The sequence below is a fragment of the Orcinus orca genome, chromosome 11 (genome assembly GCF_937001465.1).
Source record: "Orcinus orca chromosome 11, mOrcOrc1.1, whole genome shotgun sequence".
In the NCBI taxonomy this organism is placed as follows: Eukaryota; Metazoa; Chordata; class Mammalia; order Artiodactyla; family Delphinidae; genus Orcinus; species Orcinus orca.
This window is the reverse complement of record NC_064569.1, coordinates 57,489,391-57,505,125: the sequence shown is the minus strand read 5'-3', so window position 1 is coordinate 57,505,125 and position 15,735 is coordinate 57,489,391. Positions and strand designations below refer to the sequence as shown.

At 39.7% G+C, this 15,735-nt stretch overlaps 1 protein-coding gene across 1 annotated transcript in view; it reads right to left on the bottom strand.

Annotated features, from left to right (window-relative positions):
* LGR5 (leucine rich repeat containing G protein-coupled receptor 5) overlaps positions 1-15,735 on the bottom strand; it is a 118,724-nt gene that overhangs the window by 26,404 nt on the left and 76,585 nt on the right. Inside the window, exon 4 of the mRNA XM_004281892.3 lies at positions 11,539-11,610. Coding sequence (XP_004281940.1) covers positions 11,539-11,610 — 72 coding nt within the window. The remainder of the gene's footprint in view (positions 1-11,538; positions 11,611-15,735) is intronic.

Below are 15,735 nucleotides of genomic sequence, written 5' to 3'. Positions count from 1 at the left end.
ACATGCTCGGCCCGTGTTCAAATAAGGTATAATGTCATCGGGGCATGAGGAGGTGCTTGATTTTGTTTGACTAAGAGTAAAGCACATATGTAACTCTCCTTAATGACTGCACTGATTAAAGCATGATGATTTTATTTAAATAATATGAATTTCCGAGTTTTAGTTGACGTACTGATGATCGCTAGTTGCTTATGCGTTGAAACTACAAGTGCTTCTAAGTCCTGAAAAGGACTGACATTCAGGTTCAGTGTAGCCATCAGGTTACATGTACGGAAAAGGCTTTCTCTGCATTGAGTCACAGGCTTGTCTTTTTCGCTATTTAAGTTACTACCAAAGTTTCTGCTGGATCTTGAAGTGACCCTGGTATCAGTTTCCACTGTTAAAAGTCCATTTCTCTGGATAGGTGTCTTTTATGAATCATCTCCCACCTCCAGTAAAAAGGATGTAATCTGGCTTCTACACCGTGATCTTAGAGCAATGTGCTATCTAAAATGAGTAGGACAGGGCAATTCTTCACAGTCCTAATACTCCAAATACTAATACACCCTGACCCAGTACTCAGGTATCCTGAGTGCAGCATTAAGCTTTTCTCTTTCTCAACAGTTTCTTCATCCAAGAAGCTCCCCATAAATGGTATTCCTTCTCAATGCGGTGTTTTTGAAGTCCACGTCCACCTGGCTGCAGTGGTCCAAACCTATTTCAGAAAGTGGTATATTGTTCATGCTCAGAGGTATTATCTGAGTCAATCTTAACAGAAGATCCCAAGGCAAACCAGAGTATAGAATTCATCATCCAGCCACTCATACAGGTGGTTCTTACAGAGCAAGGTTAAGACTGTGGACAAAGCAGCTGGCAGGGCACGAGTTGTGCCTATTCAGTGAGTAAACAGAAAGCTCATATTATGTCAACCTGGTCTGGTGGGGCAGCTGGGCGTTTTCTATTCATATGCTTGAAAATGCAATTGTTAAGCACTGGAGTGTAAGTAAAACGCGAGAACACAGTACATGAAAACACACGTAGAAATGTGGTTCTATAATATTATCAGGAGCAACAAGAATAACTACATTATACGGCTGCACTTTATAAGGGTTTTTTGGTTTTCATTTCTATTTCCTGCAAGTCACAAAGGTGTGTGTGCGCATGCAGTCAGCTCAGAATCTGTGAATCAGTGCAGAGGTGTGGGATGAGAAATTTTGGGTCCAAATCAGATAACAGCTGTATGACCATGGCCAAGTCAACAGACTTCAGCGTTCACATCTGTAAATTGGGGGTAACTCTATCTTACTAAAGAAAAGAACACAACAAGACTTTGTAAACTATAAAGCACCTTAATGATTTTTAAATCATTACTGCTTGAAGTGGGTTAACAGTTTGCATTTTTGTCTTTTGACCATAAAACCAGTCAGAAAAAAAGAAGTCAATTAAAATTTTCCCTTAGTCAAAAGTTGGTTAACATGAGTGCCAGCTTGTCAGTGAATTTCAGTTCTGAGACATGCAGACTACTTCTTTCATCCCTCATAACAGAAATGATGAAGAGGTGTCTGCGATCAGACACCCTTACTTTTCAGCCTTCAGTATTATCATTATACGTACGTGTGTGTGTGTGTGTGTATCTATATCTATCTACCTATCTGTCTACCTATCTATCTATCTATATCTCAGTATCACAAAGGGCAAATAGTTGTGTTCCTGATACATTACTGAAGAGCACATCTTCACTCTGAAGGCAAAGAAGAAGTGGTGACATGGGATAGATGGCATATTCTCAGAGAAAGTTCCTAGCAGTGATCTTGGCATTTAAGTATCCATCAGTAATGGGGCAGAGGCAGCATGAAGCCTGCAGTGCAGTTAGGTGTAGCAAAATGAAACACTTTAACAAAGGGAGTGGCCTCACCTTCTTCTGGACAAACAAACCTCTTAACTATGATCTTGAAATGCAATCTGAAAAGTAATCACTATGTAGGAAATGGCACCCATCTTATGCTCTGTATGTTACTTATAAGTTACAGAAAATGATAGATAAAATAAAACGTTACCCTACTTCCTATGTCACATGCAATCACCTACATAATGAGCATATGGTAGACTGGAAAGTGCACTGAGTTAGGAGAATTAAGACACAAATTTAAGTCAAGACTCTGTCACTTACTAAATTCTGAGATTAGGGGCATTCTGATTAATTTCTCTGAGGGTCAATTTTCATATCTGTAAAGCAGAATCACAACATGTCACACAATTGCTATGGGAATTAAATGAGAAAAATATATGCAGAAGGGTTTTGCAAACAGTAAAGCACTCTACAAATGATAGGCTTATTACTGGAGAAAAATCTTCACATTTAGGAAGTAGTATCATTCCCCCTGCCCTGAAGTTTCTTTTGTTTGCTCTGAAGCATCTTAATCCTTTGTAATTTCAAATCTCTCTATCGGAGATTGCCTTTTTTTTTTTTTTTTTGGTCATATGGACTGGCAGGATGGCTGATTTTCTACTCACTGTACATCCTTAATACATATGTCCAGCACTGCATGTTTTGATTGGTGTTATAGGAAGGCTTCCTTCACAGAGAAAAGGAGATGCACACATCTTTTGTGTTTCTCCAGCAAAGGTCCAAAAAGTCCCCAAAGGCGAAAATGGCTGAGGAAAAATATGATATCATCTAGTGCAAGAACAGAATTTTTATTAACTATGAGCCTCTGCAGTGCCACTTAGAGGACCACAAGCGATGAGAAATGGATTCGTCATGCCTTTTGGGCATATGTTGAAACTCCTTCTCTGGAGGGAAGCCTGGAGGTCGGAGGACTCTACCATTGCCAAAAGGGATTCTACCGCACAAACTGCTGGGCCAAGGGGGCTGTTTCTCAGGGACTCTGGGTTGTCTCTCCTCACCACTGGCACCTGGTCAGGACCATCCATTTCACCCTGACAGGCTTCAACAACTTTGAGTATCCAAGGTAAGCGTTTGGAGTCTGAATAACTTCACTCCCAGAAAGTTTCTGGATTACTAAACCTATGGGAAACGTCTCACCTTCCCCCAAGTGATCTTCAAGATCTGCATAAAACTATTTCTCTGGGATGGGGGTGTCGTGTTGTCTCCAGAGTGAACACCCTAATAATGGATGTGCTGTGGAAAGGTCAGTCTGATAGCTGTGTGCAAGAGGGGCTTGGGGGACAGGAAGTGATCAAGGCAGTTGCAGTCATCAGGGTGAGAAAGGAGGAGTGCTTTAAAGAAGTATGGGAATGTGGAGGAAGGCCTGGTATGAAGGATGCTAAATAAGTGGGTCTGACCAAACATGGTGATTTGCTAGATGTGACCAGAAGGGAAGACAAAGAAGCTATGGTGGTTTAGTGTTCTGGGCAACTGGGTGGAGGGAACCATGCAGGGATGAACGTTACCCAGTATTATACAAAATAAAGATAAAACAGAACTGCATGTTCACTGTGAATACAGTTCTGTAATATCAGTGTATCTTATGTGAGGAGGAGCTGGAACGTAACAGGCAAAAAAAAAAAAAAGTGCTTATTTTCTTAACTTCTCTCTCTGAAGTTTTTCCCTAATGTTTTCATGCATAAAAGCTTAATTTTACAAATTTTCTCTTTTAAAAGAAACATTTTGCCTATCTGTTTCACACTCCCGAAAGGAATTTTTGCTTTATAGATGGCATTATAGTAGGGATTAGAGAATCTATGAGGTCATTCTTGCTATTGTTTCTCCAGAAAATAGCCCCTTGCATATATCTTGTATATGCTACCTTGCCAATGTATCACACAAACTTATACCTTTGTTTGAGAATGTCTTTGATGAGCCATTAACTACAAAGAAGAAAGCGTTAGTCAAAAGATAACCCATTGATATTGGCTAATTCCCATCTCAGATGACTGTAATAGTGTCAATTATTAACATGGATGACTGGAGGAAAAAAAAGGCAAAGGTGTGAAGAATGCTGCAGCTGCAGGTATAATACAGCTTATGGGGACTCTTACAATAAGCAGAGCTATGAAGCACAGCATTTGACACAGCTATTTTATATTTGGATGAGCATTTTTCTTCGTAAGTTTTAAACGATCAACTCTCTTGTACGCACATTTGTACATTTTATGAGACCATTTTGAACAATTCCTGAAGAGTCAAATGAACACAGTGATTTAGTTCATTTATAAAATTTTAAGAAATGAAAACTGTTTCCATTATTATCTAACTTTTACTATGAAATGAAAAGCATGTAGTTCCAAGCTTGTATATAACACAATTTGACCAATTCCCTAAAGTCTTTGTTATGGTGAAATTTTACTGAATTTTATTGCACTGAAACCAGTGGATCATTGGAATTGAATTTGTCAGATCACTATAATAATACTATCTGGATAGAATTTTATCTATATGAACTCTTACGGATTGAATTCGTATTGATTTATATGAATTCTTCCTAATAATATGAGTCATTTTTATTGTTAGTATTGTTTTTTAATATTTATGAAATCATGACAATGTGGAATTCCACCTTCTAATGAAATTTCCCATCTATAACCTAGGAAGATACTAAGCATATAAACACCATGATTGCTTATATGGGAATTTTTTCTTTCATCTTTCTATTCTCCATCTTATTTACTGGTAAACTTAATGTAAAACCAGGAAGAAAAATTATTGCTTTAGACTTGTCTCTGAAAAGATAAAAAAGTTTTTTCCATCTTTGCAGCTTGGGGAGAGGGAAACTCTAGAGGTTCATTGAAGTGTAGTAACTTAGAGACTAGTCCCAACTCTAGTTTCTGTAATTACCTACAGATGGACAAATCCACTAATGGTGATTGAGGTCAACTTCTTTCACCAAAGAACAAACCCTGGAGTTCTAATTATAACTTTTCTTGGGAAGGGGCAGATATGCTCCTGTCAGAACTAATAGTCATATCATTTATTCTTTCTCTCAGATGATTACCAGGAGTTTTTGCAGGATTAAAAAATATATTTAGTTACAAAAAAAAAAAATAATGTAGAGACTAGTCAGCTGGCTCGACTAGTAGCCGGATGAAGTGTCTAAGAGAACCAAACCTCTGCCTCTCTGGCATCACTGGGAAGTACAAGACTCCAATGAGAAATATATTTTAAAGTCAATTTACATGGAGTTGCTCAGTTTCTCTGAGGTCACCATGGCTGTGAATTTTTTAACAGGGAGATGATCTACAGCCAAAGTAACATGAGCGTTGACTTTTTTAGCTTCATTTTTCTCCATAGAAAACAAAGACTTCCTTTTTGTCAGGAGCACCGTTAGTCTCCCAGCTACCACCAGGGTTTGAAATCCGGGGGTCATTTTTGCATCTTCCATTGCTGTCCAGACTAACATTCACCAAGGTCTCTCCATTCATCTTCATCTCCAAGAGTGTCGACTTCCACTGCCTATTAAGTCTCTTATCTCTTCACACCTGCGTCACTGCAACAGCCTCTAGCTGGTCCTTTTGCTTTTGATCTCTTATCTCTTCAATTAATCCTGCAGGCTGCTGCCAGACGAGTCTCCCTACAACTGGGCTCTATGTCGCGTCCGTTAGGAATCCACAGTTCTCCCATGTTACCATTCCTTTTAAACCCAAATTTTCCATTCTTATATTCAAAGCTGATTCACCTTATCTAGCTAAACTTTTCTCTTATTTCTGTGTCCCAGTCAAGTCCCTTTTGTAGCTTCTCCCCACAGTATCTCTGAGCCTTGTGTTCAGGAACATCCTCTCATTCCTGCCTAATCTGAATCTCATCAACCTGAGACAATATTAGGGTTCCTCTCTCAACCCTACTCTTGAAGTGGGGAGTCCTCAGCTAAGCCAGTGGGAAAGCTAAATCTTGTAGACAGATCAACTTCAAAAATCCCTCAAGGAAACACTGGGACCCAACTCTTAGCTCAGGGAGGGCAGGGAGGAAAAACCAGGGTACAGAGATAAGAGTTGGGAGCCAGGGAGATCAGTGAATGCAGGCTACAGTCAAAGCGGGGGAGATTAGCTGATCTTGAGCAGCTGTTTAGAACGTCATTTAGAGTTTGATGCTTTGGTTCAGTTCAACAAGTATTTCTTGGGTGCTTTCTTTGCAGGTCCAGTACCTGGTGCTGGAGATCTAGCAGTAAACCAGGCAGACGTGGTTTATAGAGCATGTTTGCTAAAGGGTAGTCAGTCAAATCATTACAATGAAGTGTTAGGTAACAGGAAATGCATGGTAGAAGGACCTAACCTAAGTTTCAGTTTTCTTTGAGATCTAGATCTGGATTTCAAGCTGCCTATGTGACATCTCTATTGAGTTGTTCTTCCTTAAACAAGACATTTGGTTTTGAAAATGTTCAAGACCAAACTCATTATCTCCCCAAATGTCATGCTCTACCAGCATTTCTTATCTCAGTGATGGGTCTCAGTAAATATGTGATTATATAAACCAGGAACTTAGGAATCATCCTCCACACCTCTTTCTCCTTCATTCTTTGTAGCCAATTCATTACCAAATACTGCTAATTTCATCTAAAAATTTCTCAAATCCATTTCCCTTTCTCCATCTCCACTGCCCCCATCCTGACAAAGGTCTCCTTTCTCTCCTAGACTATTTCAGTAACACAGATCCAATCATGCCCTTTCCTATTCAAAATCTTCCAGTGGATTCTCACTGCTTTTACAATAAAGACTAAAATTTGTGACATGTCCCAAAGAGCTTTCAAGGGGTCTGGACCCCACCCGCCTCACTAGGCTCTTCTTGCACTTTTCCCGCCACATGCTTCCTGCTTTGGTCACACTGATCTTGTTTCTGATCCTTGATGTACCAGCTCCCCTCTCCCCGCACCATCACTGCAAGGTTTTGCACATGTAGTTCCCTTTGTCTGGAAAGTTCTTCCCTCTTCTCTTTGTCTAATCAACTCTTACCTTTGCAATATGAACAAGATACCCTTTTCTCACCTATAGTTTCCTCATCAGGAAAGTGGAGACAAGTTCCATCTCCCAGGTAACGAGGGAATAGACAACCAAATGCATAGGGAAACACTAAAAAAGTCTGACTGGTCAACACATGAATAAATATTGCTCTCGTCCCTTCCTCAATTTCTTTATTTCTGTTCTGAAGCATTACTAGTTTTCCTCCTTTTTGTAAACCTCCATAACCATATACCTAGAGGTACTATTCGTTTCTGTCAAGTTCCTTCCCCTCACATTAGTGCATTCTGTTGCGTGCCCATTCTCTGTAGTGGATTCGCTCAGGGAAGCACAATAGCGTAGTACTAAAATTGGCAGGTTTTGGAGCCAGAAAGACCAGAATTTTTATCCCAGACTTACCTCTAGCCTGACTCTATTAAAGCCAAATGACCTTGAGAAGGTCAATTAACCTTTCTGAGTTTTCTCCTTCCTCATCACTAAGGAAGGGATAATCTTGGCTCCCACCTCATGAGGTTTCTTCGAGGGTGAAGTGAGATGATGCAGGTAAGAGTTTTAATAAATATCGACGGCTCCTGCTTTTATAACCATGGGTGTTTTTGATTTTGTCCTTGTCCTGTTCCTATACTTTGCTGCTTCTTTTTTTTTTTTTTTTGCGGTACATGGGCCTCTCTCCCTCGCGGCCTCTCCCGTTGCGGAGCACAGGCTCCGGACGCGCAGGCCCAGCGGCCATGGCTCACGGGCCCAGCCGCTCCGCGGCATGTGGGATCTTCCCGGACCGGGGCACGAACCCGTGTCCCCTGCATCGGCAGGCGGACTCTCAACCACTGCGCCACCAGGGAAGCCCGATTTCTTAACTATTAATACAAAGGTGTGAGGTTATGGGAGGGTTAAGTTTTGAGTTTCCATCAAATCACTGTAATCTGATCCCAGTCCGTAAATGACTATAATGCCCGAAGTTTTTTGGTGAAATCCAATTCACTGTGAATTCTGATTACATTTCCTATTCCTTTCCAAAAAACAGAAAGGAAATTAAGTTATATTTGATTACATTACAAAAGGCCAACTGGTGTCTGGGCTGTCATTGCCTTGTCAGAAGCCTAACGTACATATTGTACAGGGGCAGGCTCTGGGCTACCGGGCTGTGGCACATGGACAAGCCCTCTTATTTAGCTGAGCAGTTTGTAAGCAACAGCAGAGAGTTCAGAGAACACAAATGTACCTATGTGTTTTCATTATGAACAAAGCCAAATATTTGCCGTTTACATGGAATCAATGAAAATTACATCCCTTGAAATATAAGTATAATTTGTTTCTTACTCAGAGCAAGGTTACCAAGTTCAATATAAATCAAGTTTCTTAAAGTTTATTCAATGAAGCCAAGTCTGTATGGGTGGGGCAAAGTATACCCATGATCTATTTCAGTAGTTCTCAACCATTTTTGGTTTGTAGACTGCTTTGTTCATGTCATAGATGCTAAAAATTTTAATTCTCAAATGCACCATGTATAGAAATCCCCTGAGGATTTTGTTAAAATGAAGCTTTTGATCAAGCTAGACAGAGATGGGGCCCAAGGTTCTGCATGTCTCGGGAGGTGCTGATGTTGTCGGTCCATGGACACATTCGAATAGCAGGATAATACAGCATGTAGCCTCCTAACTTTATCTGCCCCAGACTGTCAGTAGAACTAATAGGTAGATGTGAGCTATTTCAATTAAGCACAAACAAGGCGACTTTTTGAATAAAAGGCCCATTACTTTTATTTCATATTAGTTTATACTGGAATGCAAAATATGGACTTTGTTTATTATTTCAAGTTTGAAGAATTCAGGAGGATATTTGCAAATCATCTTAGGACACTCATTTTCCCAATCTTCATTTAGGAAGCACTTACCTATATCATTAAACCAGTTAGAAAACACTGATGTTTGGGTCTCCTACTCAGAGGTTCTGATTTTCATTGGTCTGGGGTGCAGCCTAGGCTTCCGGACTCTCCAGATGATTCTTCTTTGCAGGCGGAATTGAGAAGCCCCCCTTTAGAAGTTGCAAAGCCAGGAAGGCATATGGGTGATGCACTCCCAGCCCCTGGGGAATGCAGAGTGCTTCTCAGAGAGTGAATGAATAATACAAGGCAAAGAATAAAGTGGAGAAAAATAGAGTGAATTCAAGAAAGAGAAAAGAGGAACCATTAAAAAAAGGGCTAAGTGGAGGTCTAAGGGTTGACTGTAGTCCAAGAAGAGCTGGATAGGTAGCTGAACGGAAGCCTCCCAGGTGTCATGGATGAGACGGGTTTCACCCTCTTTGTTATTTGTATTGATATGAAAGTAGCACGGAGGCTGAAGTACGCATGCAGAATGAATGGACAATGGATAAGGAATGCACGTTTGCAATGACCATTAGACTCAAAGCTGTTTTTATTTTTGGAACTGCTTGAAGGAAGTGGGAGAAGTACTATTAAACACCTTGCATCTGGGACAACAGTAAAACTTTAAAAGGGCTCACAGTAGCCCAAACCTCCAGAGTGGGTAGGGGACTCCTTTGGTTGGTACAATGCAGTTTCTGTGTGGTTGGTGGTTAAGTGTATGTTTTTTTGAGTCATATCTTCATGCTTGTACCAAAGTAGCACAAAAAACGTGAGACAAAGTGTCATAGCTGCACACACTGCCAACATTCAGCACCTCACATGGTCTGCCGTGCTCTGGGCGAAGGGACCCCGGACAAACATTACGTAACTGGCCGATACAATCCGGTGTGCACTGGGGGCTGAAGATCTGTCTCGATGCCTCAGTTTGGATGCGATAAGCATCCTGCTAGAAAGTTAACCCTTGGCTTTTTCACAGGGAACACATATTTATAAGGTTTCAAAAGTCATTGTTTTTGTGAACCAGACACCAAATGCAAGAGACACCTGGTGAACAATAAATATCTGGACGGTAAGAAACTAAATCTGAACACCTTGATCAGAGAGGCACCACCCAGTTCGAGCGAACAAAAGATTCATGGTTTTCGCTTTCTCAAAGGGTTCACTTCTGTGGGTGTTCTGTTTGTGATCTTCTTTCAGCTGATAGTGGCTTTTGGTTACAAACTCTTATCCTTCTATCTTCTGCCTGCCTCACAGCTGTTTAAAGATCCTATTGGCCACTGCTATTATCTCGTTTTTCAATTCAGCCATTAGACCCCGTGCCCTGACACAGATAACCCACCTCCAGGGTGTTTTGCTGTTCTGGCTGGTTTTTTCCTTCAGGAAAAGGCTTGTGCCACAAAGGGGGAGTGATACTGTGATGTCATTACAGAGTTCCTGAAAATGCAGCAGACCTACCCCCTGCCACAAAGGGGCTCTTGTGGGCTTGTTTATCTCTAGGCTGGTGAGAACCTAGGAAGTCACTTTGTTCGACTGGAATAAAAAGCTTAAAATGGTCTCAAGTACAGATTTGCTTTCATTAAAAAGAAGAAAAAAGATCAAAGGAAGAAAGTAGCATCTCCAGATCTCACGTTCCTCCTTCTCTTGTATCACTTCAGTAAAAGACACTAAGCAAACTATGTGTAATTGTTAACCGATGTATTCTTTACAATGATGTTCAACTCGAGTCTGCAATATTTATTTGCCTTTTTTATGCATTTATCTCCCTCATCATTCTAGACCAGAAACCACTATTTTGTTTGACAGATGAGGACCTCCAGTGTAAGTAAGATGAAAACATATATCACACATGTGGATATTGGAAATCATGCAACATTTCCAATATACTTATACATTCTGATGAGATGCAGATACTGATCAAGAACTCATGGCATAGTGTTGCCAAATAATCACTGTGAACCACTGCTTACAACCCAAGCTCCAAAACATCTAGCTGGTGAGAAAGTTCTTTGTGTGAGGAATAACTACTTTTTATTCATTCAGAGGTTTTAAATCAGAGGAGGGTGGAAACTCCTGATGGAAAAGTTGTGGATTCAGAGTAAGGAACACCAACACCATTGCTGTGTGTGTGTGTGTGTCTGTGTGTGGTGTGTGAATCTGAGGTATGTGTGTGTATATCTGTGGGACTGTTTGTGAATATGTTTGTACGTCTGTGTGTGGCGGTGAGGAAGCTCCTGGTTAGTAGACTTGCCCAGTATGACTTTAAGAGATACCATTAGATCTTAGCTTCCTGAATTGAGGACCCCTGGTATACATACAGAACTCAAAAAATTAAGCCTTTATTTGACTCAGCAAAATTGCATTACAGGGCAGCTCAGATAATCTAAAAACAGAAGAAACTGAAGATGCCAAGAGGTCTAGATTTTGACTCTCATTTTTCTAGATAAAAGGAGAAAGTATTATTCCTGATTTGAATTCAGGAGCTAAAATACTGTATAGGGGAGTATAGGACAAGATACTGGATTTTTGTCCTGTGATACCAACATATACAAGAGGCTTTTCATTGCATGTTTTCTGATTAAGTCTCTGCCCTGAAACCTCAAACCCCAACACTGGTCTCACTCATACATGTTTAATGAGGATGCAAAGAATTGTTGCTCTAATGGAAACTCTCACTGGCAACTTATTTAGGTATGGTCCCCACCCAAGGAACTTACTAAAATGGTCGTTTGGACATTTCAATGCTCCTTCCCAAACTGAGAACATGTTGGAATTTCAGCTATACTTACAGTGATTGAAGGCTTCGCAAATTCTGTAGAGCTTCTGTGGGTACCTGTCTTAGATGATTATTCTGCAGCATGCTGCACATTGAAACAAATGAAAAAAAAAAACATTAAAGAGAGCAATAATTAACAATAACTGGCATAGCAGTGTCAGGCACTGTTCTAGGTGTCAGGGAAACAGCTGAGCATCAGGCACAGCCTTGGCCTGTGAGGAGTGACAGATAATTTAAAATTAACAAATGATATATAACTTGAGACAAGTGATAGGTACTATGAACAGAAAACAAAACATGGATTTGGGATAGATGGTAACAAGGGGTGAGAATTTTATTCTAAAGGTGGTCAGAGAAGCTCTCTCTTAGGAGGTGATATTTGAGTAGAGACCAGAATGGCGTCACGGAACAAAACATGGGAACATCTGGAAAGTTACTGAGGAAGAGGGAAGAACAAGTGCAAAGGCCTCGAGGCCGGAGCTTGCTTGACTTGTTAAAGGAGGAGCAAAGGGTCATTGTGACTGAGGAGGAGTAACTGAGAGCAAGAGATTGGGAGACAACCTAAGGACATCTCATGAAGGACTTGCAGGCTTTATTTTAAATGTGGTGATAAACTCTTATTGAAGGGTTTAAGTGGGGGGGAATGATGTGATCTTATTTATGTTTTAAAAGGATCACTGTGATGACAATTAGATTAGACAAAATGGAAATAAGGATAAGAGTAGGAGGATATTAAAGATCTTCTCCCTCCTTGTGCATGATCATATTTTGATATAAAGTAATGCTTCTTGTGAACAATTACACTTTTGCTCACCTAGGTTCAACAGTTCTGATCAGAACATGGGGACTACAGAATGGAGACACCTGGCAACAGTGAAATAAAATATATCATTGCTAGTGGGAAATAGTATGGAAAAATTCCCACTAGATTTCTTATACTTTGCTACCTCATGCATAAATGTTTATAGCGCAATAATTTCGCAGCCACTCCGCCCAACCCCCAGCCAGTATTTCATGGTCTATGTAAGCCAGAGGCAGGAAAGTATTTTAGGAAAGCATTTTTAAAAGACATTTTAAATAAATATTTCTACTTATTAGGTCACAAATTTATACTTGGATTTTCAGAAATAATTTGCCTGGTTCTCTCATCTCCACAATTGAAGTCTCTTTTCATCAGATGACTACCTGGGATTCAACGCCAGGTATGTCTGACTCCAAAGCTTGATGTACTTTTTCCACTGTCCCTTGCAGCATTCTCTTGAGGAATAATCATACAAATTCTCAGGTTGTACGCCTTTCACAGTATGATTAAGAGCATGGGTTCTCGGATCTGACTACCTCTTCCCTGCCAGTAGCCCCGTGGCCTCAGGGAAATCATTCAATCTCTCCAGGTCTCAGTGATCAGTAATAATATACACCCCCAGGGCTTATTGTGATGATCTAATGAGCGAAAGTACATAGAACAATACCTGCTGCCTGGTAAGCATTCAATAAAGGTTGGCCCTTTCTGTATAAATTGATAAGTACTCTTCTCAAAACTAATGATATAGTGACATTTTAATTAATGAGAAAATAAAATTGGCCAAAAAAAAATCTCTATGCCAGTGGTTCTCAAACTTTAGGGGTCATCAGAATTCACTGGAAGGCTTGTTAGAACACTGTTTTCTGTGTTCCACCCTCAAAGTTCCTGGTTCAGTAGATCTGGGTATGGGCCAGAGAATTTGCATTTTTAACAAACTCTCAGGTGATCTTGGTGCTGCTGGGCAAGGCACCACACACTGAGAACCACCCTATGCTCTGCTAAGTATTTCTAAGAATATTTTCACCTGAACTTGAGGCTACATTGAGATTGGAGATAAGGTCTAAGTTTTGAGTCTTGGCAAGCAAACCATTTACCCTTCTTGACCGTTGGACTTTTATCTGTGGGATGGGAATAGAATAATACCATCTGATTGATAAGTTGTTTGCGGATTACAATATGAAGGCATTTATTATACTTTCATATATGCAAATATGAGCTTATATCAAATAAGACGTGTAAAATATTTGGAGATCATAAAATTTATGCTCTTCTCACCATGGCTGAGATTCTGTTTTCTAAGGATCATAATTCTGTCACTTGTAATCCAACAGTTTTTTTTTTTGTGGTACGCGGGCCTCTCACTGCTGTGGCCCCTCCCGTTGCGGAGCACAGGCTCCGGATGCGCAGGCTCAGCGGCCAAGGCTCACGGGCCCAGCTGCTCCGCGGCATGTGGGATCCTCCCGGACCGGGGCACGAACCCCTGTCCCCTGCATCGGCAGGCGGACTCTCAACCATTGCGCCACTAGGGAAGCCCAATCCAACAGTTTTAAACAGGTAATTTCATTATTTTAAACTTGGATTCAATTAACATTTCATATATCAAAAGTCTCAAAATATGTTGGTTCTTTATGAACAAAGTCAAGATTTAGAGAGACTTCACACTTCAATTACCGGTTAGGTAATTGGGAAAATTGTAGCTTGAATGCCGTATTTTGCATAATTTACCTAAATATTAAAAGTTTACGTTTATATGTTATTTTATACCTTTCCAAGCAGTTTGAATTTATGATATAATTTTAACTTGACAGAAATGTTTTCAAAGTCACTCACTAATTGTATGATAAATTTAAGTGATAAGATACAGATAATAGACTTAATTGATGTGTAAACTTTGTAGGTAATATATTACTGGCTCAAAGTGTGTACCGAACTGTCCTCCTATGCTTTGCTAACCAGACAGTGAAACTCTTATAATGTGGTCTTTCTAGAATATTGGAAAACTGGAGTAGAGGATAAGAGATATTTAAATGGCTTTTCTTCATTGAATAGTTGCAAAGTTTCTCAGTAGCTCTATATATCTACCTTCAGAAAATGGAACTTAAACAAGCTTTACTAATGATACCTTTTAAAGCTACCCCTGAGCTACCTCCCAGCGATTTAATTTTCAACCACTTCTACCAGTTAAATACCAAAAATATAATTAAAGAAAATCACTTAAGTCCTGATCTCTCCTTAAATAAAGAACTTTTGTTTAATTACTTTCAAATGACAAAACAAGAGCAAATTATCTCCATTATAACCTTATAGGTCTTCAGTGAGTTAATTAGAAAATCCTGTTTTTGTTTAAGATATTCCAGTGGGAAACAAAACAATTAAAGGATTCATAGCACTATGGAGTGCAATTAAAACAGAGCATTCACAACATGGTTGCAGATTTCTTTTATAAATAATCTTTTATTCAATGCAGCAAATACAAGCAGAATGTACCACGAACTGAATATGGGTTTAGGCACTTACAACTTCATTTTTATCATTCACATATGGGTGAGAAAAGAAAATGAAATACTATCTCTAGGGGCAAAGGATGACTTCATATTTTCTTAATCTCTTTCCCTGAGGAGCTTTAAAATTGTAAAATATTCTCAATTACATACAGTGTCCCCAAGCTACTTTAACAATAAATTTTTTGGTTTTTTTTTTTTTTTTTTGGCCAACAGGACTAAATAAGGTCAAGTACAGGTACTGTGAAGCAGGTGAGAGGAAATTATACGTTGAAAGAGGACTCTGTAACAATGGCTTGATCCTTAGGTATTTCTTCTGCCTACTTGTCCTATGTTTAGATATCAAGTAGCTATCCAGGCTCTTTTCTGGGAAGCAGAGAATTTTAGTTGTGACTTTCCTATGGTTAGTTTTATCCATCACCTCCATGTGGCTTTGGTTCTGGTGCTGGTGGCAAGAGGATAAGCCATTCCTCGACTGAATGGCCTACACAAGAAAATGAACCTTTGTTGAGGATAGGCTGGTTCAGAATTCCATGGGACTGGGTATTTTGCAATACTAAGCCAGTAACCTTTTATGAGGCCAATATTTATAGGGATAATCATCTTAAATTTTAGTGATCTTCCAGAGCTCACAGTAACAAAATTTCTGATATAAAACAGTCCTCACCAAGGAGGGCTGTTGTTATCTTCATTTCCTATCTTCTAGGATTGGATTACTCTTATCTTTCTCTTCTTTTCCAGATCCTTTCTTACTCTCCTTATATGATCAGGGCCCCAGATGAATATTACTTGTATATTATCTTTCTCACCATGCTACAATATAATCAGTTATTTCTTTCTTCCAATGACTTTTGGACTTTATAAAACATTTGAGTCACTTTCCACAATGGTAGGACCAGGCCTGTCT